The 25,539-nt window shown below is 37.5% G+C and overlaps 1 protein-coding gene across 3 annotated transcripts in view; it reads right to left on the bottom strand.

Annotated features, from left to right (window-relative positions):
• The window catches only part of WDHD1 (WD repeat and HMG-box DNA binding protein 1), an 81,222-nt gene that overhangs the window by 20,923 nt on the left and 34,760 nt on the right, over positions 1 to 25,539 (bottom strand). The window contains exons 17-26 of one of the 3 annotated variants that reach the window (XM_060167191.1): positions 17,530 to 17,644; positions 16,531 to 16,662; positions 14,251 to 14,474; positions 14,048 to 14,166; positions 13,801 to 13,857; positions 11,087 to 11,130; positions 10,485 to 10,655; positions 9,731 to 9,861; positions 7,892 to 8,030; positions 4,207 to 5,002 (exon numbers count right to left, since the gene is read on the bottom strand). In XM_060167191.1, the coding sequence (XP_060023174.1) occupies positions 4,805 to 5,002; positions 7,892 to 8,030; positions 9,731 to 9,861; positions 10,485 to 10,655; positions 11,087 to 11,130; positions 13,801 to 13,857; positions 14,048 to 14,166; positions 14,251 to 14,474; positions 16,531 to 16,662; positions 17,530 to 17,644 (1,330 nt within the window). In that variant the 3' untranslated portion in view covers positions 4,207 to 4,804. Of the gene's footprint in view, positions 1 to 4,206; positions 5,003 to 7,891; positions 8,031 to 9,730; positions 9,862 to 10,484; positions 10,656 to 11,086; positions 11,131 to 13,800; positions 13,858 to 14,047; positions 14,167 to 14,250; positions 14,475 to 16,530; positions 16,663 to 17,529; positions 17,645 to 25,539 lie in introns of those variants that run through there. The other 2 variants (XM_060167192.1, XR_009543671.1) reach the window with 2 other exon arrangements.

The raw sequence follows: 25,539 nt of genomic DNA, 5'->3' as shown, positions 1-25,539 counted from the left end.
TTTGGGTTGTTTTAACTTTTTGGCTATTATAGTTTAACGGTGCTCTGAACAATCATGTACAAGTTTTTGTGTGGACATGTTTTTATTACTCTTGGGTTTATACCTAGTTGTGGAAATGCTGGGTCATTTGATAACTCTGTGTTTAACCTTTTGAAGAACTGCCAAACCACCATTTTACATCCTACCAGTGACGTCTGAGGGTTCCAATTGCTCCACATCCTCACCAACACTTGTTATTGTCCATCTTTTTCATTATAGCCATCCTAGTGGATGTGAAGTTGTATCTCTTTGTGATTTGATTTGCATTTTCCTGTTGCCTAAGGATCTTGAGTATCTTTTCATGTGCGGATTGGCCATTTGTATATTGTCTTTTGGAGAAATGTTGATATATTTTAAGAGTTGTTGATACATTTTAGTTACAAGTTCCTTATCAGATATATGATTTCCAAAAAACTTTTCGCTTTCTGTGGCTTGTTTTTTGCACGTTCTTGATGGTGTTCTTTGAAGCACAAACATTTTAAATTTTGATGATGTTGACTTCACCTATTTTGCTTGTGCTTCTGGTGCTATACCTAAGAAACCATTACTTAGTCCAAGGTCACAAAGATTTACACCTACGTTTTCTTCTAAGACTTGTAGTTTTAGTTTACATTTATGTCTTGATACAGCTGGGATTTTTTTATATGGTGTGAGAGAGGGGTCCAACTTCATTCTTTTGCATGTTTCCAGTTGTCCCAGCACCGTTTGTGGAAAAGACTATCCTCTCCCCATTTACTTGCCCTGGCACCTTGTCAAAAATCAACTGACTCTAAGTGTGAGAGTTTATTCCTGGACTCTCCATTCCATTGATCTGTAGGTCTATTCTCATGCCAGTACCACACTGTCTTGATTAATATAGCTTTGTAGTTTTTAAATTGGGAAGTATGAATCCTCTAACTTGTTCTTTTTCAATATTATTTTGGCTATTCCAAGTCCCTTGATTTTCTGTATGAACATTTGGATTAGCTTGTCATTTTCTACAAAGAAGCCAGCTGGGGTTTTGATAGGATAGCATTGAATCTGTAGATCACTTTGGGGGGTATTGCCATCTTAACACTAGTAAGTCTTCTGCTCCCTAAACACAGGATCTTTCCATTTATTTGGGTCTTCTTGTATGTCTTTCAACAATGTTTTATAGTTCAAAGAATAAGTTTTGCACTTGTTAAATTTATTCCTAAGTATTTTAGTCTTTTTTGTAGAAACTTGTTCATTTCATCAGAATTTTCCAACTTACTGTCAGAAAGCTGTTTAAAAGTCTCGAATTAGTCAGTGTTCAACTGGAGAAACAGAACCGGTGGGAATATATATATTGATTTATTGCAAGAAATTGACTCACATGATTATAGAGGCTGCAAGGCAGGTCTGAAATCCCAAACCATAGGGGAGACCTTCAGGAAAGGCAGGCTGAAAAATCTCAAGGCCTGAGTGGAAGCTGCGATCTACAGGTGTGGTATCTTCTTCTCCCTCAGGGAACTATCAGTTCTGCTCTTAAGGCCTTTCAACTGATTGAGTTGGGACCACGCAGACTATCTAGGATAATCTCTTACCTTAAGTCAATTGGTTATGAACTTTAAAACAATCTATAAAATACCTTCACAGCAACACATAGGTTAGTGTTTGACTGAATAACATCTGTAGCCTAGCCAGTTGACACATAAAACTGACCATCATAAACCTCGTACCTTTAAAAAATCTGTACTGTTTTTGTAGTTAATAATTTCCTTTTCATTCCTAATATTACTTATTCATGCTTTTCTCTTTGTATCATGATTAATCTTGTCAGATATTTTTCTAATTTATCAGTCTTTCAAAGAACCAACTTTTGGCTTTCTGATTCCATTATGTTTACTTTCTACTCCATATGTTTTTGCCCTTTATGACACAGCTGCAGAGTAGGTAGAAATTGGTGTCAATTACAGGAACACTACAAGCAAAAGGCCACACTTTAAACTACAGGCTTGAGTTGTTTTGTTTTTTCCTTTATGCCTCTACTCAGCATGAATTTGGACTGCACACCTATGTAACAAAAAGCAACACATATACAGAAAAATGCCTAATGACATACACTAAAATGTTAACAGTGGTTATCTCTGGATATTAGGATTAGGGATGATGTTCTTCCTCACTCTTTCTTGTATAAAAAAAAAGTATATACTTCTAATAATTAAATACAATTCAATATTCTTTTTTAAAAAATATTTTATTTGTTTATTTTTGGCTGCATTGGGTCTTCATCGTTGGGTCTTTGTTGCTGCATGCAGGCTTTCTCTAGCTGTGGTGAGCGGGGGCTACTCTTTGATACAGTGCACGGGCTTCTCACTGCAGTGGCTTCTCTTGCTGTGGAACACTGGTTCTAGGCGCACGGGCTTCAGTAGCTGTAGCACACGGGCTCAGTAGTTGTGGCGCATGGGCTCTAGAGTGCAGGCTCAGTAGTTGTGGTGCAAGGGCTTAGTTACTCCATGGCACGTGGATCTTCCCAGACCAGGGCTCGAACATGTGCCCCCTTCATTGGCAGGCGGATTCTTAACCACCAGGGAGGTCCCAATTCAACATTCTTGATTGATCCTAGATTTGGCGGGGGGGAAGGCTAGAAAGGGTACTTCGGGGGAAATTTTTTTTTTAATATTTATTTATTTGGCTGCGCCAGATTTGAGTTGCAGCATGTGAACTCTTAGTTGCAGCATGTGGGATCCAGTTCCCCAACCAGGGATTGAACTCAGGCCCCCTGCATTGGGAGTGTGCAGTCTTGACCACTGGACCACCAGGGAAGTCCCAAAGATTTTTTTTTCTTAAAAGAAGTTTAATATTATATAGAAAAGGAATAAGTATGATATTTCTTGGTTTCAAAGTTCTGATTTGGAAGTTAAACCAGGTCAATACAAAAACCTTCCTTCAACCAAACAAAAGTAGGAGATTAAAAAAACCTTTTGCAGGGACTTCCCTGGTGGTCCAGTGGGCAAGACTCCACACTTCCACTCCAGGGGGTATGGGTTCGATCCCTGGTCGGGGAACTAAGATCCTGCATGCCGCACGGCATGGTCAAAGGAACAAAAGAAAGAAAAAACCTTTTGAAAATCCTTGGTGTTATCAGGTTCCTATGGATCTGAAATATAACACTCAAGGATTATATCCTTAAGTATTATATACTGTGGTAATAAGCAAGTTGAGGAAGTAAAAACAAAATACATGTCTATAAACATGCTTTCCAAAGTAATATAAATAAACTTTTACTTCAGGATCTTGAAATCAAAATTAATTCATACATAATTAATTCAGAATCAAACCTAATGACAAAGCAAGATGAACCAGCCAACAGCATAGTAACAATAGCTGATATGTATATAAAACATTACTATGTGCCAGGTAAGTGCTATTACCTCATTTAATTCTCATAACAACCCTCTAAAGTAGTTACTATTAATATACCCATTTTACAGATGAGTGGACAAAGGCTAGAACTTACCCAAGGTTATTTAGCTGGTAGTATTGCAGTGGTCCTTTGAGCCCAGGTAGTCCGGCTTTGAAATCTGTGCTCCTAACCTTTATGCTACAATGTTTCTCAATACCAGGTACTAATTAAAAAATCAGAAATGTATTCCTTCGCAACCTTAATCATCATGAGACAAGGAATATCCTTTGGCTCCTATACATCTAAATTTTCAACATATTTTGTTCCTTCCAACCTATAAAACTACCCTAGATTTTGAGCCACCTGATTTTATTTTACTACTATCCCTCTACCCCAACCTCACCCCTTGTACTTTGCCCTCATTAAGTGGCTGCATTTGTATTAAGTTCTGCTTAGAATACTAACCAAAAAATGTATGAAATACTTAATTAAATCTTGTTTTTTCAAAATAAAAGAGGAGTTAAACACTTTCCATTACTCTTCAACCACTCTCTTATCAAGGCTTCAAAGACTTGCTCAGAAAAGCACTGCTGATGCTGATAACCAGAGTAGCTTACAAGGAGCACATTACACGCTGGGCTGTAATGCTATCAAAACAGTACCTTCAATTCTCTTCTGTGTGTATACTGTGTAATAGGATGGGGGGTGGTAGAAATTACGGTAATAAATATAAAATATATTTTCTAGAAATACTTCCATTTCATGGAAATACAATGTGAAGACCATATCAAGCTAAATATGGAAATGTGAAAAAATTTTATTTTAAAAAAAAAGGCTACACAAATAATTAAAGGTAATATATGAAGAAACTGCCAAAACAAACAAAAGGTCTCATCTACAAAATTATTTACATGTTTAGGGCCCATACTAAAAAAAAAAAAACATGGTCCCCTTGGGCCAGTATAGACATAGAGAGCAGTCTATGGTAGCACACTTGGGAAGAGGACTTTTGTAGTACTTCCCAGTACATGACATGAACCAAACAAGGAAAACCCTACAAGGTACTTCAATGTTCAGAGGTTTTAAGACCTTGGCTTTGATGATTTTTAAGGTAAGAAACAAAAACAAATCAGCTTCCAATGGGACATGACAGTGGCCTCCAGTCAGTGACCATGACCACAATGCTTCTGAATGGCCCTCCATTTGGGGGCAGAGCAATCTGAAGAGATGATAGTTTTTACAGATGCCCTGCTACCTACACCAATATAATTACTACAGTATCTTATAAAGACAAATACCAGTCTTTAAACTCTTTTAAAAATATATAAAGAGTTTCCTAAAGATTTTTTTTAAAAGGTCTAGATTCATCAAAGATGAGTAAAAAATCCATTACTTTCCTAAGTACACTTCCTTACTCTATTCCTGATTAAATGCAAAAGCTGACAGTTTCTGATTCGTAGAAAGATCTAAAGGTTTTTGCTTTTTAGGCAAATTCAGATTCTCCTTCGTTTTTTCTTTCTGGTTTTCAGTTTCGTGACTATCATCGACCACACGTTTTCGTTTCTTTTCAGCTCCATCACTTGCAGTTCCTCCTTTGGCCTTGGCAGCCCATGCCTTTATAAAAATATTGCAGGAGAAAAGTTTTTAGGCATTAACAAAGAAATAGGAAGGACAAGATTTCGTTACTTTTGCAGGCAACATTCCTTTATGTAAAGCAGCATAATTAGCATTTGAATTGTTAAACTAATCATTAAGGGTTCTGTTCTTTTTTAAACAAATCTTTTATTACTTAATTGCAGGGCACGTTAAAAAATTTACATTCTACCTCTATAATATTTCAATCTAAACTCTGCTTGTATTTAAGCATATTAAGTGCAAAACACTATAACTGCAGGTACTTTTTTAGAAAGAAAACCTTTTAACATTATTATAGATTTCCATGCAGTTGTAGGAAATAATACAGAAAGCCACCGTGTTCCCTTTACTCAGTTTCCCTCAATGGTTGCATCTTGCAAAACTGTAGTGCGCTATTACAACTAGGATATTGACGTTGATAAAATCCCCTTTTTTATTTCTACTTGTTTGTGTGTGTGTGTATAATTCTATTGTAGGCTGTGTATTTACCACCACATTCAGGATACAGGACAGTAGTTCCATAAGCATGAGGATCCCACATGTTGCCCCACCCCACTCCTCTCCCAGGCCCTAACCCCTGGCAATCAGTTCTCTGTTCTTCATCCCCATCACTTTGTCATATCAGGAACGTTATATACAGTATACACTCTTTTGGGATTGGTTTCCACTCACTAAGCAAGAACCTAACAAGCTTCACTCATTTCATTTACCTCTTAAACCTCTTTTAATCTATAACAATTCCTCCTCCTCCTACTTTATTTTCCTTCCTAGTCATTGTTGTTGAAACGGGACCATTTGACCTGTAGTATTGTTCACATTAACAGACTGGATTTAAGAAATGTTTAAGGTTTACACTAAAAATATTGATTACATTTTTAAGTATTCAAGAACACAATCACAACTTTTGCCAAATCTCTTCCTCTTTTCCTAATAAGGTCTTATTCATTCAGATGTCATTTTATCTAATTCTTTACAATTTTTATCCTTTTATAAATACTTATAAAAAATGAGAAAGACAAAGATGCTAATGAGATTCTAAAGGAGGCTAGAGGTGGTAAGACCAGTTTCTAGCTTCCTAATTTTGCATTAGTTTTATTCGTAAAAACCAGCTTATCAAGGTAAGTAACTATGTCACAAGGTGCCCATGCTGCACGCAGTCATTCCTAGGGAAGGGAAGTCTGAGATTTATTGATACAACACACACAATCCTCCCCCTTGCAAAAGAAAGCTGCTCTTAGCCTTCTTTCACATGGCAGAAACTGACATGAGGAGCAATAGGTACAAGCCACCTGTCCTAATTTCCACATGAAAGGCTAGAACAGAACACCAGATTTTTCCCCCCAAAGCAGTATTCTCATTTAGTATTCAATGTGTAAGTAAACAGCATTTTAAGAAATTCTGCTTACAAGGACTTTAGAGTAGTAGTGTCCAAAAATGTGAATTAATTTCATTTTTACTTATTAATCTTTTTTGCTTTTGATAAGTAATGCACTTTTTCTTGGGGTATTCCCCTAACTTACAATATGCAGAAACTTATATAGATGTAAGCAGTACATCTGCCAAAAAATTAACCATCAGCACTAAATAATAATTATTACATATCCATAGGTTCAAAGCTGACATTTTGCTTGTTGTATTTCCTCTCCACCAAGAGTTTATCAGAATGCATTCAATTTCTAAAAACAGAAAAAGGCACTTTCTTTAAGAATTTTTAAAACCTGGGAATTCACTGAAGTCCCCATCTCAGTACAATTATCCTTACAAATGGGACCTAATGAATCTTAAAAGCTTTTGTATAGCAAAGGAAACTATAAACAAGACAAAAAGACAATCCTCAGAATGGGAGAAAATATTTGCAAATGAATCAACGGACAATCAAAGGATTAATCTCCAAAATATATAAACAGCTCATGCAACTCAATATCAAAAAAACAAACAACCCAATCAAAAAATGGGCAGAAGACCTAAATAGACATTTCTCCAAAGAAGACATACAGATTGCCAAGAAGCACATGAAAAGCTGCTCAACATCACTAATTATTAGAGAAATGCAAATCAAAACTACAATGATGTATCACCTCACACAGGTTAGAATGGGCATCATCAGAAAATCTATAAACAATAAATGCCAGCGAGGGTGTGGAGAAAAGGGAACCCTCTTGCACTGTTGGTGGGAATGTAAACTGACACAGCCACTATGGAGAACAGTATGGAGGTTCCTTAAAAAATTAAAAATAGAATTACCATATGACCCAGCAATGCCACTACTGGGCATATACCCAGAGAAAACTCTAATTCAAGAAGACACATGCACCCCAATGTTCACTGCAGCACTATTTACAATAGCCAGGTCATGGAAGCAACCTAAATGTCCATCAACAGAGGAATGGATAAAGAAGATGTGGTACTTATATACAATGGAATATTACTCAACCATAAAAACGAATGAAATTGGGTTATTTATAGAGACGTGGATGGACCTAGAGATTGTCATACAGAGTGAAGTAAGTCAGAAAGAGAAGAACAAATATCGTATATTAATGCATATATGTGGAACCTGGAAAAATGGTACAGATGAACTGGTGTTCAAGGCAGAAATAGAGACACAGATGTAGAGAACAAATGTATGGACAGCAAGTGGGGAAAGTGAGGGCGGGGGGATGAATTGGGAGATTGGGATTGATATATACACACTAATATGTATAAAATAGATAACGAATAAGAATCTGCTGTATAGCACAGGGAACTCCACTTCGCTGTACAGTAGAAACTAACACAACATTGTAAAACAACTATACCCCAATTAAACAAAAAAAACCCCTGGGAATTCACTGAAGTCTCATTCTCAATACAATTATCCTTACTTACCTTCCTTTCTTCAGTTGACAATACTCTAAATCGAACCATTCCTTCTTTTATTATGTCTGCTTCATCTGAAAAGTCAGGATTGTCAGACAAAATATTACATCTGTTTTCTTCCAGCCACATCTGGAACCCGGTCTTTGGCCTAAAATAGCAGTTATGTAAAAAAATTTTATAATTAAGACAGTCTTAAAAGTGCTTCATGATTTTTCAGGTTAGTGATTAACCATTAGCATACCTATATATAAAGTAAGAGAGACACAGTTAATTACACTTGTTAATATTCATAATTACATATTACTTAAAACTGCCTAGAGACTGCAGGAATAATGAGCTGAAAAAATCCTTTATAAGATCAATTCAAAGGGATTACTCACATTTGTATTTTCCAAGTACAGCAAAACTCTGAACTTTCAACTCTTTTATGAATGTTGACAGGCTCAAGGTCTCCAATCCTACTTCGCCCCTCTAGCCCAATATAACCCTTCCATGTATCTTTGGTAGCCTTTCTCCATTTCCCAAACCAGCTGTTGGAAATCCTCACCCCTGCCCTCACAGCTGACCTGAGAGTGTGGGTCCTTTCTTGTACCATTATTATGTAAAGCATGGACACAGCATACTTGTCAGTTTCATTAGATTTCAGTTCTGACACAAACTGTCTTTAGGTCACAAGTGAAGATTTAATGCAAACATTTAATATCTACTGAGCACTTTTTTTCTGTATAGCCTGTTGATAGTATAAAAAATGGAATCTTCTTAAATAAAAATTTCACTGTTTAATATCTAAATTAAATTCAGAACAAAATAGGAAAAAATAAAAACCACAGCTATCCCTTCAAATTAAATTGGTTAACATCAGATATTGGTTAAATGAGATACATAACACTAAAAATGAAACGGTGACTTTTCAATTTAGCTGATGTATTTTAAATAAATCTAGCATACAAGAGATCAAGAAATTTGGTAACACTGAGTTGGTGGACAAACAGGATATGGACAAATAGGAACTCTCATATTGCTGGGGGTGTATAAAATAATACAACATCCATGCAGAACAATTTTGCAATATCTATTGAAATTACAATTGTACATTAGCTTGAACCATACAGGAATCCATCTTACAGCTATAGGTATATAATATTCATATAAAGTTATTCACTGTACTACTATTTGTACTAGCAAAAGACCAGCAACTACCTTTTGTCCACCAGTAGAGAACTAAATAAATTATGGTATAGCCATTCAATGGAAGTAAAAAGATTAAAGAAACTCTTCATGTAGTAATAAGAAATCATCTGCAAAAGTTATTAAATGAAAAAAATAAGGCACAGAACAATGAGTATACTACCATTTCTGTAAAACTAAAAAAAAACAGATAAATCTAAGTGTACATGCATAGGATAATTCCAGAAGGCTATATAAGAAACTTGTGCAGTGACTATTTGTGGAGGGGAAACTGGGTGGGTAGGGAAAAGATTTACTCTTCATCACAAATCTCTTTCTATCTTTTGACTGTGTTTCTCCCATGTAACTATACTAACGATTTAAAAACAAACAAATGAAAAAATGAACTAATTATAAAATATAGTGTCCCAGCAAAACGTATCCACAATTTAAAACATGTATGCAGTTTATCAAAGCATACTTTAATAAGTAATATAAATAGACATTAATCAATATTTGTGGCTTCCCTAAAGTTACAAGTGTTCAGAATGCCTACTACCTGTGCCAATGTATTATTTACATGAATGAATAATAGGGCCACATAATTTTGTATTGCTACTTCTGTATGCCTTTTACTGGAATACTACATCTTGAGAACACTATATTTCTCTATGTACTGACCTTTGGTTTTCAGTGTTTTGAGGACACATAGCTGGGGTTTCAGATGATGGATTTTTAGGATTTTCTTCTTTCACTTCCTCAGTCCTATCAGCTTGGGAAGTTCTTTTCCGGAAAAAGGATGCTGCAGATGCCTGTAAAAACAAACATAATGAACACCGCAACAAAATCTAGTATGATTTTATATGTTACAAGCAAATTTTGAAAAATGTGGAGAAATATAACTATTTAGAATTCTTACACCAACATGTAAAGTCCCGAGAGGTTCTCTGTTGAAAATAAACATGTATAAACACACACACAAACCCCCAAAAAACTGTACCTCAAATTTCATGTATTCTAGATGAATAAAATTATATGAAATGGAAATTACAAATGATAGGTCTATTTTACTGACGACAAATCTGTGATAAAATACCAAAACTGGGACACAATCTGGGAGGCAAAATCAGAATACAAAACAAGGAAAGATTAGGGCTAGGCACTAAACCAACTGTCATTAAATAGGGACATGCATCAGAACCATTTGGAAAATGAAAAAAAATACAGATAGATGCATGAGTCCCTGTCCTGGGTCTACATATTTTTAAAAACTGATTCTGATGCAAAACCAGAATTGAGAACCATTGCCCTCACTAGACAATCACTTATAAACAACTGGAGCCTCCTGTCTCATACCCGAAAGAGTGAACAAAACTAAAGTAAGACAGACAGACTATGAGTTGTGTACTGCAGATGGGGGCAGGTGAAATCATACCTGCTTAGACTTTGGTTTTGGAACCAGAGGCTTTATAACTGGAGACTTTTCATAATTTGTAGCTCGATTAAGTGCAGTAGATTTCTTGGATGATTTGTTCATATTGTCTAAAATATTACTTGAACGTACTGAATTCACTGAAATGGATGGCTCTTTGGAATTGCCTGATACCTACAAAGCAAACTAATATTAGCATTTAATGTTTAAAGAAGAAAAAAAAATGCCAAGAGATTTATTTTTCCTTTAAATTTCTGTTAAGTTTGTATTGTAGTCTCACCTTCGGAAATGAATATATTTGGTATAATCTAAATTAAGACTGATGCGCATATTCCCAAATACCACATCCCCAAGTTTTGAAAACCTTCAAAACTGTAGGTTCTCAGAAGATAAGTAGAAAATGTAACTCCTGGTCCAAGCAGGAACTAGTGCTGCTTTCATCTTTGTTTATTTTAAAATATTTACTTATTTAAATATTTTAAAATTTAATCTGTTGCAGTCTTTAATGCCTCTTAAGTCTGGGGAGGGTCGTCTGGTAGTTTGGAAATATTTCTCTGTATGGAAATGTATTTAAATAATAGAAAACATCACTGGAAAGAGTTTACCTTGAAGGGGTTTATTCGTCCTTGGTTGCTAGAGGTAACTGCACCTTTCATAAGAAAGAAACCCTCACTTAATAGTGGTAAAACTCAGAAGACTTATGACTTCTATAAGAATTATGGAATATTTTAATCTGTATTATATGAAAATAATGTACTTTGCAACTTTAAAACTATAAATAACTATATATGACCTCCTTCCTATTTCTAAGACAAAATAAAAGCTATTAGATGATGGGAACTATCCCAATTTGCCACTATGAAATAGACAGATACAATATGTAGAGATCTCTTCTTTTCTCCTGTTACCAGGGAAGAATGGTGCCTTATTTTAGCTAGTTAATAATTCTACAAATGCTCTAGATCCCACCCACTCCTGCTTTTCAAGAAACCTGTGTTATCAATGGCTACACGTGTCATCTTTGACTTTTCCTTCTTTATTGGCTCAAGTTTCCCAACTTAAAGAAACAAAAACCAAACACGCTCTCTGCCACATCCCCTTCTCGCCCTCCACATAATTTTCCCTCACCTCCCCTAAGCAGCCAAATTTCTCAAGAGTTGTCTACACAGCTATTCCCATTTCCTCACTATTCACATGTTCCTCCATCCAATACATGGCTTCCAGCCCTACTACCCTGCAGAATCTGCTCTTGCTAAGAACTCAGTAAACCCTATGCAGCCAAAACTGGTGGATCTTTTCCAGCCCTCACCTTGTGTGACCTCTCAACAGCATTCCACATAGCGGAGTGTTCCTTTCTTCTTGATACTATCTCCCCTTTGACTTCTGAGATACCGCATTCCCTGGCTTACCTCCTTCCTCACTTTCTTTTGATGGTTCGTCCTCCTCCTCTCTAGGCCTAACCTCATTTTTCTCCTCACTTTGATCCTCCCTCAGTGCTCACTCACCCATACCCATGGTTTAAACTGCTATACTTATGTCAACAATTTTCACTTTATATCTCCATCCCAGAGATCCTACTTTCCTGAACAGCCAATAGTAACTCATCGTCCTCCTATCTAAACCCACGTTTTCCTAGTGTTTCCTGACTCAGTAAATGGCACCATCATTCACTCAAGTACTCAAGCCAGAAACTGACAGTTATTCTTCACACCCTGAACTTCCATCCTCTCTATATCATCTTCAGAAACACCTCTTCAATTCCCCCCATGCTTTCTACCAGCAATCACCACGACCCCAGTCTATTCAATCTCACTTGGGACTACCTCAGAAGTCTCCTTATACGCAGTCCTCCTCTTCACAGTGTGCCATACTCTGCCCCTCATTAAAACCTACAACAGCCTCCCAGCAACCTCAGAATAAAGGTCCAGATCCTACCATGGCCTACATGGATCTGCAAGGTTTGGCTCCTGCTCATTGCTCCAAAACCATTCAGCACCACTTCCTCTTTGCTCTCTGTGCTCTTCAAGCCTCTCTTACAGTCTTCACACATGCTGTTCCTTAAGCCCACATGCTTTTCTTCTGCTTCTGCTCCCACCCACCTTTGCCTGGCTGACTCATTCATCCTTTAGATCTCTGCTTTAAACATTCCACGTGGCAGCTTCCCTGGTGGCGCAGTGGTTAAGAATCTGCCTGCCAATGCAGGGGACACGGGTTACAGCCCTGGTCTGGGAAGATCCCACATGCTGCAGAGCAACTAAGCCCCTGCGCCACAACTACTAAGCCCATGTGCCACATCTAATGAAGCCCGCGGGCCTAGAGCCCGTGCTCCACAACAAGAGAAGCCACCGCAATAAGAAGCCCGCGCACCACAATGAAGAGCAGCCCCCGCTCGCCGCAACTAGAGAAAGCCCACGTACAGCAATGAAGACCCAGTGCAGCCAAAAATAAATTTAAAAAGTAAAATAGGGCTTCCCTGGTGGCGCAGTGGTTGAGAGTCAGCCTGCCGATGCAGGGGACACGGGTTCGTGCCCTGGTCCGGGAAGATCCCACATGCTGCGGAGCGGCTAGGCCCATGAGCCATGACTGCTGAGCCTGCGCGTCTGGAGCCTGTGCTCCACAATGGGAGAGGCCACAACAGTGAGAGGCCCGCGTACCACAAATAAATAAATAAATAAATAAATAAAATAAACATTCCATGAGGCCTTCCTTGGGGTCCCAAACCATCCCCCACCACTGACTAGATTACAGCCACCTGTTATATGCTCTTTTAATAATCTGTACACATGTAAAAGTATATTAAAATCAAACATATATATATATATGTATACTTTTTTTTTTTTTTTTGCTGTACGCGGGCCTCTCACTGTTGTGGCCTCCCCCGTTGTGGAGCACAGGCTCCGGAGGCGCAGGCTCAGCGGCTATGGCTCACGGGACCAGCCGCTCCGCGGCATGTGGGATCTTCCCGGACCGGGGCACGAACCCGTGTCCCCTGCATCGGCAGGCGGACTCTCAACCACTGCGCCACCAGGGAAGCCCTACATATGTATACTTTTAAAAGCCAGCTGGTACTATAATGTTTATGCAGGGATCAAACATGCATGTCTACTTGACCACTGTAGCCCCCCACCCCAGGCAAATACTAGACACAAAATAGGCATTTAATAAGTATTTGTTAAATGACCACTGTTTCACAAACATTTCTGATTAAAAACAACAACAACAAAACAGGCCCTGAAGAGTAAGGTGTATTTGAGTAGATGTATCACTGTAAAGGCTACTTCAAAATCTTCTCGATGTTACAAAATCCAAATTTTCTTACCTGACTTAATAGCTGGCATATCAGAGGAATTTGCACTTTTGAAAAACGGGTTTTCTCCTACAGAATAATTAAGATAAAACAATACAATGTAAATGGGAAGATAAAGTCATCTTCTGTAATCAACAATCAGACAGGAAAGACGTCTTGAAAAAGTATGGGTATTCAATTTCCCTCAGCCAAGTAAAAGGGGAGAAGTCACACACATGACACATCTCATCTTTCAACTGCCTTAAAGATGTTATCTTACCATGTTTATGTATTTCTGGTTTTTCTTCTATATCATCAGCTTCTCCAGTATCCTCTGAATCTTCTTCAACTTGATTTCTGAGCCTTGGCTGACTCCACTCTGTAGGAGTATTACTGTAACTAAAAGACAATGATATTATTCAATAAAGGGCTATAAAAAGACCAAGTCAATATTCAGGATGGTAAAACTCAAACATTTCTTACCCAGCATTCAACTTTTTTTTGAAATCCTCTTCTTCTTCTTCCTCTTCTTCAGCTTGGGTGGCTGCCGATTCTGCTGCTTTCTCTACAGCCAGTTCACTAAGTCTCTGGGCCAATATTAATCTCCGAGAACGAGAAGCATATTTAATGGCTAAATTCACAGCATTTTGAGTCATTAGATCAGCAAGTTCCACACAACGAAATTCCCGCTCCAGTTTACAAGAAAGCTAAAGGAAAAAAAGGGGGGAAAAAGTCAAATTATGTTGAGTAAAACTTTTTAAAAATAAAAGAATGATACCACTAGTAGAACTGAGAAAAGTCTTCTAGATATTGTATCCCTAATTCTAAGAGGCACATTTTTACACATTTTAACATCTGTCTCTGAAGTTGAGAACCATCTTACAATTGATGGTGAGCCAGTTTAAATGGAAGCATTTCTTTCTGTCTTAGTGACTTAAATAAGTAAAATACCGGTGCATTTCACAATCAACAATGAAATATGACATATCATTTCAAGTTACTGATTGCAAGGAGAGTAAGAGATTTATTTAAAAATTCAAAAATGGTTCTCCTAAATTTGTTTTCCTGCCCATTCCACCACCTGCACTCACAAAACAGGGTAGCAAATTGAAAGAAAGAATAAATTATAAATGATTTGTTATTACTTTGCCTAGAATTGGCACACAAATGCTACTAAGTGAATGTGGGTGGGCAAATAGATTTACCCATTAGCTTTTTAAGTATGATTGTCTATGATCTCTAACTACCAGAAACAGTTACACAACTTCCAAATTAGCAAACAACCTCCTTTTTCTTGCTCTATTTTTTACACTTACAATATAAAATGAAAAACATTCATTTATCATGACTTTTTCTTTTGGTATGAATTTTGACGACTCAAAGTGAGGCAACTGAAGTACAATGTGAGGAAAATAATATTTTGAAGACTACTAAAGGTCTCATAATTCACAGAAGAATTACTTTGTTACTTAGACACGTCAAGTCTGATTCATCAGCATAGATGCTTTAGATATTTACCTGCATGTCCTTCTCAAGTTTTCCAGAATCACTTATCTGTAAGCAGTACTTCTCAATCAGGGTAGTACTCTGCCTCAGAGGGCATTTGGAAATGAAAGTAGTATGGTTTTCCCAGTAATTAGGTGGAACTATGGGCATCTGCCTGGGGGCAGGAATGCTAAAGAACTAACAGGATGCTACTAGCACCCTGCTGAGGAACACTGCACCCCAGCGGAAAAGCTCCTCTAAGGCTAAATGGTAAATAAACCAAACATGTTTCCTTACATAAGCTGTAGAAAATAAAAAGGTTACTAGTTCATGTTGGTGTACAAATGGGACTTTGTGAATGGAACAAAACTTACTCTATAGTAAACTAATTAAATTTCTTTAATACTAAATGCAAGGCAGTGTTGCATAGAGGTGACAGTAGTGAATATCACCTTTTGGAGACAAGTTACAATAAGCTCTGTGGTCTCAGATATCACTTTGCCCTCAGAAGTTTTTTTCCTCAACTTTAAAATGGAAAGTCTGGGCCATTTACTCTCTTAGGAAATACTGAGGTGCACTATGTATCAGACACTACATCAGTGCCTGGCATACATTAGTGAACAGGACATGGTCACTGCCCTCAAGGTGTTTACAGTCTAGTGCAAGAAGAGCACAGAAGAAATTACATTATACTCCTCCTCATAAGCCAACCTGGAATGAGGACACAAACTTATGAATCTTATGTTTCAAAAAGTTTTTTATCTCTAAAGATAAATGTATTTAAATATCCAGGGGACCAAACCTGGTCACTGGCTACAGACAAACTTTTACCTAAGAGGATAACAAAAGGCAGGCATGTCTAAAAGCCTGATCAAAGTTCTTAAGACTGCTCAGCCTGCAGACCTAAAAGTCTACACTCAAACTTTATTTGCTGCACATGATAAGAGCAGGAGCTAGGGCCAGTCCTCAAACTTTATTAATAAGCATCTGAATCACCTACAGGGCCTATTAAAACACAGACCAGTCGGCAAAAACAAAACAGGGAGGTAGCACCAGAAGAGTTTATTTCTTCCTATGATCTTAGATACAAGGCAATGTCGTAAATATTTTATCTGCAACGTGAACTGGGAAACAGAACTTTTAAGGGAGAAAAACACCACCAGATACAACTTAGGAATTCTAGGTTGTGGAACCTGGTGCTCATTCACATCCCATTAAGAAATTCAACCTAGAGGAAAAAAATTAACTTTTCTTCCCCACTATACTTATTTTACTCACCGCAAGCATTTTCATTAAAAGTTCCTGTTGTTCTTTTATTGCTTGATTTTTAGTGCTCTCTTCATATTCATAACCATTTTTAGCTAAATAATCAAGGTGGTTGTGAAACATAACTGAACGCCAGTACTGTTCCTGCAAAAGTGGAAAAACTGCTTAGAGCCAACTATCAGCTGAATACCACGCAAGTGTTAAACATTTATCATATGACACCAGTTTCTGAATAAAATATTTTTTGAAATATTCCTTTCTACAGCTTATTTTACAATTCTAATGTGATATTATGGCTTGACTTTATCTTCTATCCTTAAACAAAAAAAAGGGAAATACAGTGACCCTTGAACAATGTAGCAGGCAGAGGTGCCTACCCTCTGTGTAGTTGAAAATCTGCATATAACTTATAGTCAGCCCTCCATATATATGCGGTTCCTCCATATTTGAGGTTCGGCATCCTCAGATTCAACCAATCTTGCATGGTGCTGTACTGTAGTATTTACTACTGAAAAAAACCCATGTATAAATGGACCCACACCGTTCAAACCCATGTTCTTCAAGGGTCAACTGTATATAGCATTTTAAAGTTTCCTAGCTATCATAGTTGATGCTCAGAGAACTTGGTAAACTAGATTTTTATAAGCTGATTTGTTTCTTGTTTAGAATAACTAACTGCAAGATATCGAATGACTTTTGATGACGCAGGGCTAGGAGTAAGGTGAGGCAAGCCTGGCACCTAAGGGTACAAAATTCATGAAGGCATTGTCCTCTTAGGCACTTGTCCAAGCCCGAGAGTGAGCGCCTTACCCTAGGGAGGCCCTGACAGTCACACCCATTTACCTCTTAGATAAAGTCCCTGGAAGCAGCCCTCTTCCCTCACAGCTACTGCTATTTCTTTAATTATAAAGTAATGAATACTCAACACTGGTCATCAGAATAATTTTAAATGTCTGTGTCACAGGCAGGGTATTATCAAACTCAGAGTGTCAAGGTAAGATTTGTGCATACCTCCATTTGTCCTTTCTCTGTGGCAGTCTGACAGTAAGGAAGCTTAAAGGGTAATACAGCTACAGCAGGGCGTGGAAGGGTGGGAGGAAATCGGGAACCTTTGCAAGGAATACACCTGTCAGGAAAGAAACAGTCTCACCATAAAAACTTTCCAAAATATCATAAAAACCGCTACATTATAAATTTTCCAAAAGTTAGTAACTTGGAATAATAATATTCCAATAGCTGGTTTAATAATATATAAAAGATTCCTCTTTTAAAAAAGTACTTTAGGCCTGATTAAGTATCAAAATTATCCCTCCACGTACTTCAAGGACTTCAAAAATCCCTCCTCACATCAGCTTTATTAAATTAACAATCACTAAAAGTGAAATCAGCTCTTTTCAGATTTTCCTTAGCAAAATGCCCACTTCCAAAATACAGAAATTGTGCCGTAAACACTTGTCATGGGATCCATGTTATAAAACAGATCGCCCTAAGATAAAATGCTGATAAAGCATATTCACTTTCATTCTTCAGTTTGGAAATATTGGTACTGTTGGTAGAAAGTGTCATATAAGAGAAAAAGAGGGTGAAATGTCCAATAAGTGTTTATTATTAGATATTGGTGAGAGTGAAGCAGAAAATCCATTATCATTATAAAAAGGTTATACTGTACATCTGCTCTGCTAAATGAAGGAAGGGTTGCCTTATGCGGTAATAGTTCCCTTGGCAAGGACTTTTCTGACTAGAATATGTAAGGCACTCATATATGCCCATCAGGATTGAGTATTAATGCAATTTATGAATTAAAAAGTATCCATTCATCAGAGTGATTTATATATGCAGAATACTCTTTTAATGTATTTACTCCAAATTATTTATAAGAAAAACATAATTGCACACTCTAAGTACTATAGATAAATTTTCTAATTTTCATAAAGTCATTTAAAAAACATACACCCTTGTTCAATGCTTACTAACAGCCATCCGGTAATATAGCCTTTTAATCAGGGCTTTAAGTTATGACTTTCTTGAAGGAAAATACTAAGTAGAAATTAGGCCCTTAGGTTTAAAATTTTTTTCATAAATATCTTCTAATATTATCAAATGTCCACTAGAATAGTTAAAAAATAAATAAGTGGCATTACCCAGGAATATTACATAGGCTCCCTTTCTAGTAAGATTTAAATACTCCCTTTCCTTCTTTTTGCGAAAATATAATAAAAACAAACATGTTTTTAGAGTTACAGTATTTTTTAACATAAATCCTCATTTCTTTCTACCTCCTCCCCTTTTATGATTTCCCATAAATCAGTGGTTTTCACCACATAGTATGAGGTGGCAATGTGAATACTGAGCATTTGAAAAATCTCTTGTAGTAATTCTGTTATGCACCTATTCACAAAACCATTTTAGTCATGCAAAACGGAAGACAGAACATGTGCATTCAGAAAGGACGAGTGCAATTACGTATGCATATATGTACATTAACAAAACTAGGAGGAACATTGGGAGTAATCTTAATTGCCTTAACATTCTTTTTTCTATAAAGTGACCTAGACTCTGTTTAAAAACATTTTACAACTCGAATACTTTATTTAGTCATAGTAAGCGATTATCATAAAGAAAAATTGATAAGGATTTTACTAATAGCTTTTTTAAAGCCACATTTACATCAAAGCAGAGCACCAATTCACATTTCTTATCCTTTTCTTAGCTCTAAAGACTTGAAGTAAAATGACCTTTTCTCTGTTAGATATCTCTTTCATGGAAGAAGAGGAAAAAACAAACTCATTTGACTGCTAATTTGATGGGTTCTGCCTACAATGAATGAGTTTCCTGGAAACTGGAAACTGTGGCTAAACCATTTGGAGGAGATAAAATGTGAAAAAATAAACCACAGTTTACTAAGGAGACAAAATTACTTCAATTCCTTTCCAAACAAATCACAAAATTTGTTCTCTTATATTAAAGAGTTGAAAAATATCAAACTGGAGAAAACGGGGGCCAATGTCCAGAATAAGTTTCTAAGAGTTAGTGAGTTTTGCTTGTCGTCTGTGTTGCGTGGGACTCTTTTCAGTGTTCGAGGGGATTTAACTCTTTTAGAGCACTGACTCAGGAGTAGATAATGATTTTACCAGCCAACTCTTCCAGGCTGCTGGCCCAATTTATCTTCATGTAGCATAGGACATGTAGTCAGTACTTTTAGCAAATGCTTGTTAAATGAACATAACTTGCAAAAAAAAGTCTGTTTTCAAGTGCATTAAATAACTCTTAAGAGTTTTTAAAAACCAAAGAGAATGCCTGATATGAAGTGCCTGCATAAAATATCGTTAAATAAATATGTTCTAATATCAAAAAATAAAGCAGAATAAGGTAAAAAACAAAACTAAAGAGAAAAGGAACACTGATGTTTGTAGAAAGCAAATTAGATTGTGGCACGAAAATTAGTAAACTCTCAGTTATGTATTAACCAGTGGTGACAATAAAAAAAATCTTCAGAGGAAACCATAAAGACAATTTCTGCTAAACTGAAGTTCATTTCAAACAGAGGTAGGAAATCAGATATGCTACACATCAGTAATTAAAGGCAGGTGTTTTGTACTGATTCAAATGAATTTTTTAAAAATTATTTTAAAAAAATTATTTTAAATTATTTTTAACAAAATGTATTTCCTCACCAAAAAGAAAGCATAAATGCTGCTGAATCTGGGTTAGAAAATGTATTTTAAATGGAAAGATTATAGAAACAGATAATCATTAACCATGAAATACAAGGCCTTAAAGTAGTGACGGTAAGAAAACTACTGTTGTTATTAACAACTGACATTCAATGAACACTCACTAAGGGCCAGGCACTGTTCTAAGTACTCCTACAACACTTCATCTTCACAGTAGTTCTGTGAGATGGGTACTAGCTTCATCCTGGTTTTAGAAATGAGGAAACAGAGGCACAGAGAGTCTAAATGTCATGGCCAGGGCTACACAGTGAGCATTTCAGCCAGGATACTGCAGCAGGCTCCAGCGCTGGACCATTATGAAATGCTGCCTTTCCAGAGGAGCAAGTGGTTTGCTATCTTTACCATGAACACTGAGAGCAAACGGAAGTGTGAGATTTAAATAAATATAAGAATGAATTTCTTTCTTTTTTTTTTTTCGGTACACGGGCCTCTCACTGTTGTGGCCTCTCCCGGTGCGGAGCACAGGCTCCGGACGCGCAGGCTCAGCGGCCATGGCTCACGGGCCTAGCTGCTCCGCGGCATGTGGGATCTTCCCAGACCGGGGCATGAACCCGTGTCCCCTGCATCAGCAGAAGGACTCTCAACCACTGTGCCACCAGGGAAGCCCAAGAATAAATTTCTTGATAGCAAGGATAATTAAGTCTCATTAAACACAGCAGCAGGCTACTAAAGATGGTTGTACAGTTTTCTTCCCTGGGCTTTCACGGACCTCTCTAACAATAGAAAGGAAATTAATCATCCTCTACGTGTGACTAAATGTAAGGAAAGCTGGTATGAGAAGCGCAGTAGGCCATACTGAGAAATGTAACTTCCAATCTTTGAAAAACATTCTTATTCAAGTTGATTCTTCCAGAATAAAGCCAGGAAAAAATGAAAAACATTCTGATCAATTTATCACAGTATATACAAGTACATATATTTTTCAGCATTATCTTCTCAGTGTTTCAAATGTCAGCTGTATGAGATTCCCCTCGGTAATTCAATTATTCCCCTAGAATAAGCCAGTCCTTAAGGGATAAGTTTATTCTTTCAATCTATTTATCAACTCAACTTCCACTGTTCCTGTATTTCAAGAGAAAATATAGGAACTTTTTTGCTACTAACTAGCTGTGTGATCCCAAGTTACTTAATCTTTTTGGGCCTCAGTTTTCTCACCTGTAAAAATTGGGGAAAAGGACCAGGAGTAAAGGCAGAGCACAGGAACTAGACCAAAAGAAACTGGTGGTTCTCATTTTTTTTATCCTGTAGGGCTGCTGAGCTATTGCAAAATGACCATGCATTCACAAGGGCACCATGAACTGTCTGCAGAATGAATAAAAGAGTTTCCACTTTATGTACTAGAATTTTCACATGCATGTACCTGATGTAACTTATAATACAAATTTAGGTTCAAATATAATCTTTAGGTCTACAGAAACTTCCTGCTATTATGGATTTTCTCTATCAACTGATACTCACTGTACAAGCTGCTATCATCTGTAGTTCATGAAATGCTTTGACATATAAAAGGACTCTTATGCTTAAAAATGTCAGGAGCCACTGGCCTAGACAATTTCTAAAATCCTTCCAAGTCTAAAAACTGTAATTTAGAGTCCATTATTTTTTTATCCCATGTTGAAAATTTTTTTAATTAATTAATTTATCTATTTTTGGCTGCGTTGGGTCTTCGTTACTGCACGCAGGCTTTCTCTAGTTGTGGTGAGCAGGGGCTACTCTTTGTTGTGGTGCACGGGCTTCCCATTGCGGTGGCTTCTCCTGCTGCAGAGCACGGGCTCTAGGCGTGCAGGCTTCAGTAGTTGTGGCTCACGGGCTTCAGAGCAGAGGCTCAGTAGCTGTGGCACATGGGCTTAGTTGCTCCGTGGCATGTGGGATCTTCCCGGGCCATGGCTTGAACCCATGTCCCCTGCACTGGCAGGCGGATTCTTAACCACTGAGCCACCAGGGAAGCCCTCCCATGTTGAATTTAAGTTAAATGTTACCAGCTGTAATTATCATGTCTTTTAATGAGAGTTAAAACTCTTCACAGATCTTAACTATAAAGCAAGTAAGAAAAAAAAGCCAGCTGTACAAATTATTAGGGGGTGTAAAAATTGAACTTGATAAAATAGTTTTAATATTAAATGAAAAACCAAAATTATTCATTGCAAATGAATAACTTCATGTACTTCCTTAAGATAATAATATTAACAAACAAAATGAATCATCTTACTTGAATAAACATTAGATGGAACAGTAAAAATCCTTCTAGATTAAAAACTAAACCTCTGATTAAGATAAAATATGAATTCTTTCATTCAAGTTACTAAAAACTTGATTCCTGGAAACAGACATGTAAAAATATCCCTGAGAACAACCTACACTCTAAGAACTGTTAGAAACAGTTAACTAGGGACTTCCTCGATGGTGCAGTGGTTAAGAATCTGCCTGCCAATACAGGGGACACGGGTTTGAGCCCTGGTCCTGGAAGATCCCACATGCTGCAGAGCAACTAAGCCCGTGCACCACAACTGCTGAGCCTGTGCTCTAGAGCCCGCGAGCCACAACTACTGAAGCCCGAGTGCCTAGAGCCTGTGTTCTGCAACAAGAGAAGCCACCACAATGAGAAGCCTGTGAAGTGCAACGAAGAGTAGCCCCCGCTTGCCTCAACTAGAGAAAAGCCCGTGTGCAGCAACAGAGACCCAAAGCAGCCAAAACTTAATTCGAATTTTTTAAAAGTTTAATAAATTCCTTCTGATACTAAATATGTCAATAATGGACTATCTGGAGACTTTGAAAACACACGACATACAGAAATAATAACTAGCAATTCCTCTATGATTTTCTACTAAGCTCAATTTCATATTCTTTAAGAAGACTATGTCTTCTCAAACATCCACACTGCCAACCAATGCCTTCAAAAATACCCTCTATCTTGCTTCAAAATCTGCCACCAAAACAGAAGGCATCAGACAAGAATTCCTGTCACCTTTCATCCACTAAATCTATCTGCCTTTGCACCTATCTTCTTCCCTCTCATTACACCTGATAAAATATCTTTTAAAAAATCATATAGGGCTTCCCTGGTGGCGCAATGGTTGAGAGTCCACCTGCCGATGCAGGGGACACAGGTTCGTGCCCTGGTCCGGCAAGATCCCACATGCCGCGGAGCGGCTGGGCCTGTGAGCCATGGCCGCTGAGCCTGCGCGTCCAGAGCCTGTGCTCCGCAACGGGAAAAGCCACAACAGTGAGAGGCCCGCGTACTGCAAAAAAAAAAAAAATCATGTATATATACCACATCTTCTTTATCCATTCAGCAGTTGATGGACACTTAGGCTGCTTCCGTAACTTGACAACTGTAAATAACGCTGCTACGAACACGGGGATGCATGAATCTTGTCCACTTAGTGTTTTTGGTTTTCTTCAGATATATACCCAGCAGTGGAATTTCTGGGTCATTTCTGGGTTTATTTTTAGCTTTTTAAGAAACTTCCATACTGTTCTCCACAGTGGCTGTACCAATTTACATTCCCAACAACAGTATATGTGGGTTCCCTTTTCTCCACACCCTTGCCAACATTTATTATATGTGTTCTTTTCCATGGATTATACTTCAAATAGCAAGTACTAGTTTTTCAGAAGGATAAATCCTAAAGACAGATTCACTGGATCAAAGGGCATATGCATTTCTAATTCTGATAGTTCTTGACAAATTGCCTTCCACAGGGATTGTGACCAACTTACACTCCCATCAGCAATACATAAACGTGGTTATTTCCCCACAGCCTCACCAGCTAAGAGTGTTATCAAATTTTCAGATTTTTCTAATTTAATAGGTAAAAAGAGAAATCTCTTTTTAGTTCTCATTTGTGTTTAATCTTACTGCAAGTGACATCAATCATCTTTTCATATATTTGAAAGCCATTTTAATTTCACTTTCTGATTATTGCTTCTTGAAATAGTCTCCACTTATAGTTTCTATGACATGACCCTCTTCAGGCGATTTTTCTCTTAATTGCTTAGTTAATCTTCCTTTTTCTCATTCAAAAGCTTCTACTCCAATAACTGACCTCTAAATGCTGGAATTTCTTTGGGGTTGGACTGATACCTTTTGTCTCTTTCTTCTCATTTATTACTATAACTTTATATACCTTCTATAATCTGATGATTCCCAAATGTATATAACCAGCCAAAATTTCTGAGTTTGAATCATATATTCCAATACCTTCCTTTTTTTTCTTTTTAAACTTAAGCATTTTCTCTTTCTTTTTTTTTTTAATTAATTTATTTATTTTTGGTCATTTTGGGTCTTCGTTGCTGCGAGTGGGCTTTTCTCTGGTTGCGGTGAGCAGGGGCTACTCTTTGTTGTGGTGCGCAGGCTTCTCATTGCGGAGGCTTCTCTTGTTGCGGAGCACGGGCTCTAGGTGCGTGGGCTTCAGTAGTTGTGGCATGCAGGCTCAGTAGTTGTAGCTGGCGGGCTCTAGAGAGCAGGCTCAGTAGTTGTGGCGCACGGCCTTAGTTGCTCTGTGGCACGTGGGATCTTCCCAGACCAGGGCCCAAACCCATGTCTCCTGCATTGGCAGGCGGATTCTTAAACACTGCTTCACCAGGGAAGCCCCCAATACCTTCTTCATATCTTCCTTTGGATATTGTGCAGGCTTAACACACCCAAGAGAGTATTCATTTTTATCTTCCTTATTTCTATAAATGGTACAACTCTTTATCTAGTAGCTTTAACTAGAAATGTAGTGTCATTGATTCTTCTCTCATTCCCAACCCCCAAACTACCAGCAAATCCTGTGTCTATCTTGAATCTGCTTCTCTTCATTTCCACTTCCCCACACTAGTTCCAGCCTACTCCGAATGATAGAGTAAGTCCTAATCCTTGTGACAACTAAAAACAATACCCCACATTTCTAAACATCCCCAGAAGAGTGGAAAAACCCCTGGTTGAAAAATTGGTCTCCCTGCTTCCAGTCCTACCCTTGCCAATCCATTTACCACATACATTTTTCTTTTTATAGTATAAATCAGAGTATATCATTCCCCTGGATAAAACACTTGAATGACTTCTTGTTATACTTCAAAGAAAATCCAAACTTCTCTATCATGGCCTATAATGCAGCCTATGTCTAACTTACTGATACCAACTTGGATTTATATTCCCTGCTACCTCTTGCTTCTTTGTACTCCAGCCATGTTTACATCCTTTTAATTCCTCAAACACACCAAGTTCTTTCTGAACTCACAGACTTTGTACATGCTGTTTACTCTTCATGGATTGCTTTTCAATCCATTCTTCCATAACAGA

Source organism: Lagenorhynchus albirostris, chromosome 1 (assembly GCF_949774975.1).
Source record: "Lagenorhynchus albirostris chromosome 1, mLagAlb1.1, whole genome shotgun sequence".
Lineage (NCBI taxonomy): Eukaryota > Metazoa > Chordata > Mammalia > Artiodactyla > Delphinidae > Lagenorhynchus > Lagenorhynchus albirostris.
Note: the sequence above shows the minus strand (reverse complement) of the source record. Positions and strands in the feature narration are given on the sequence as shown.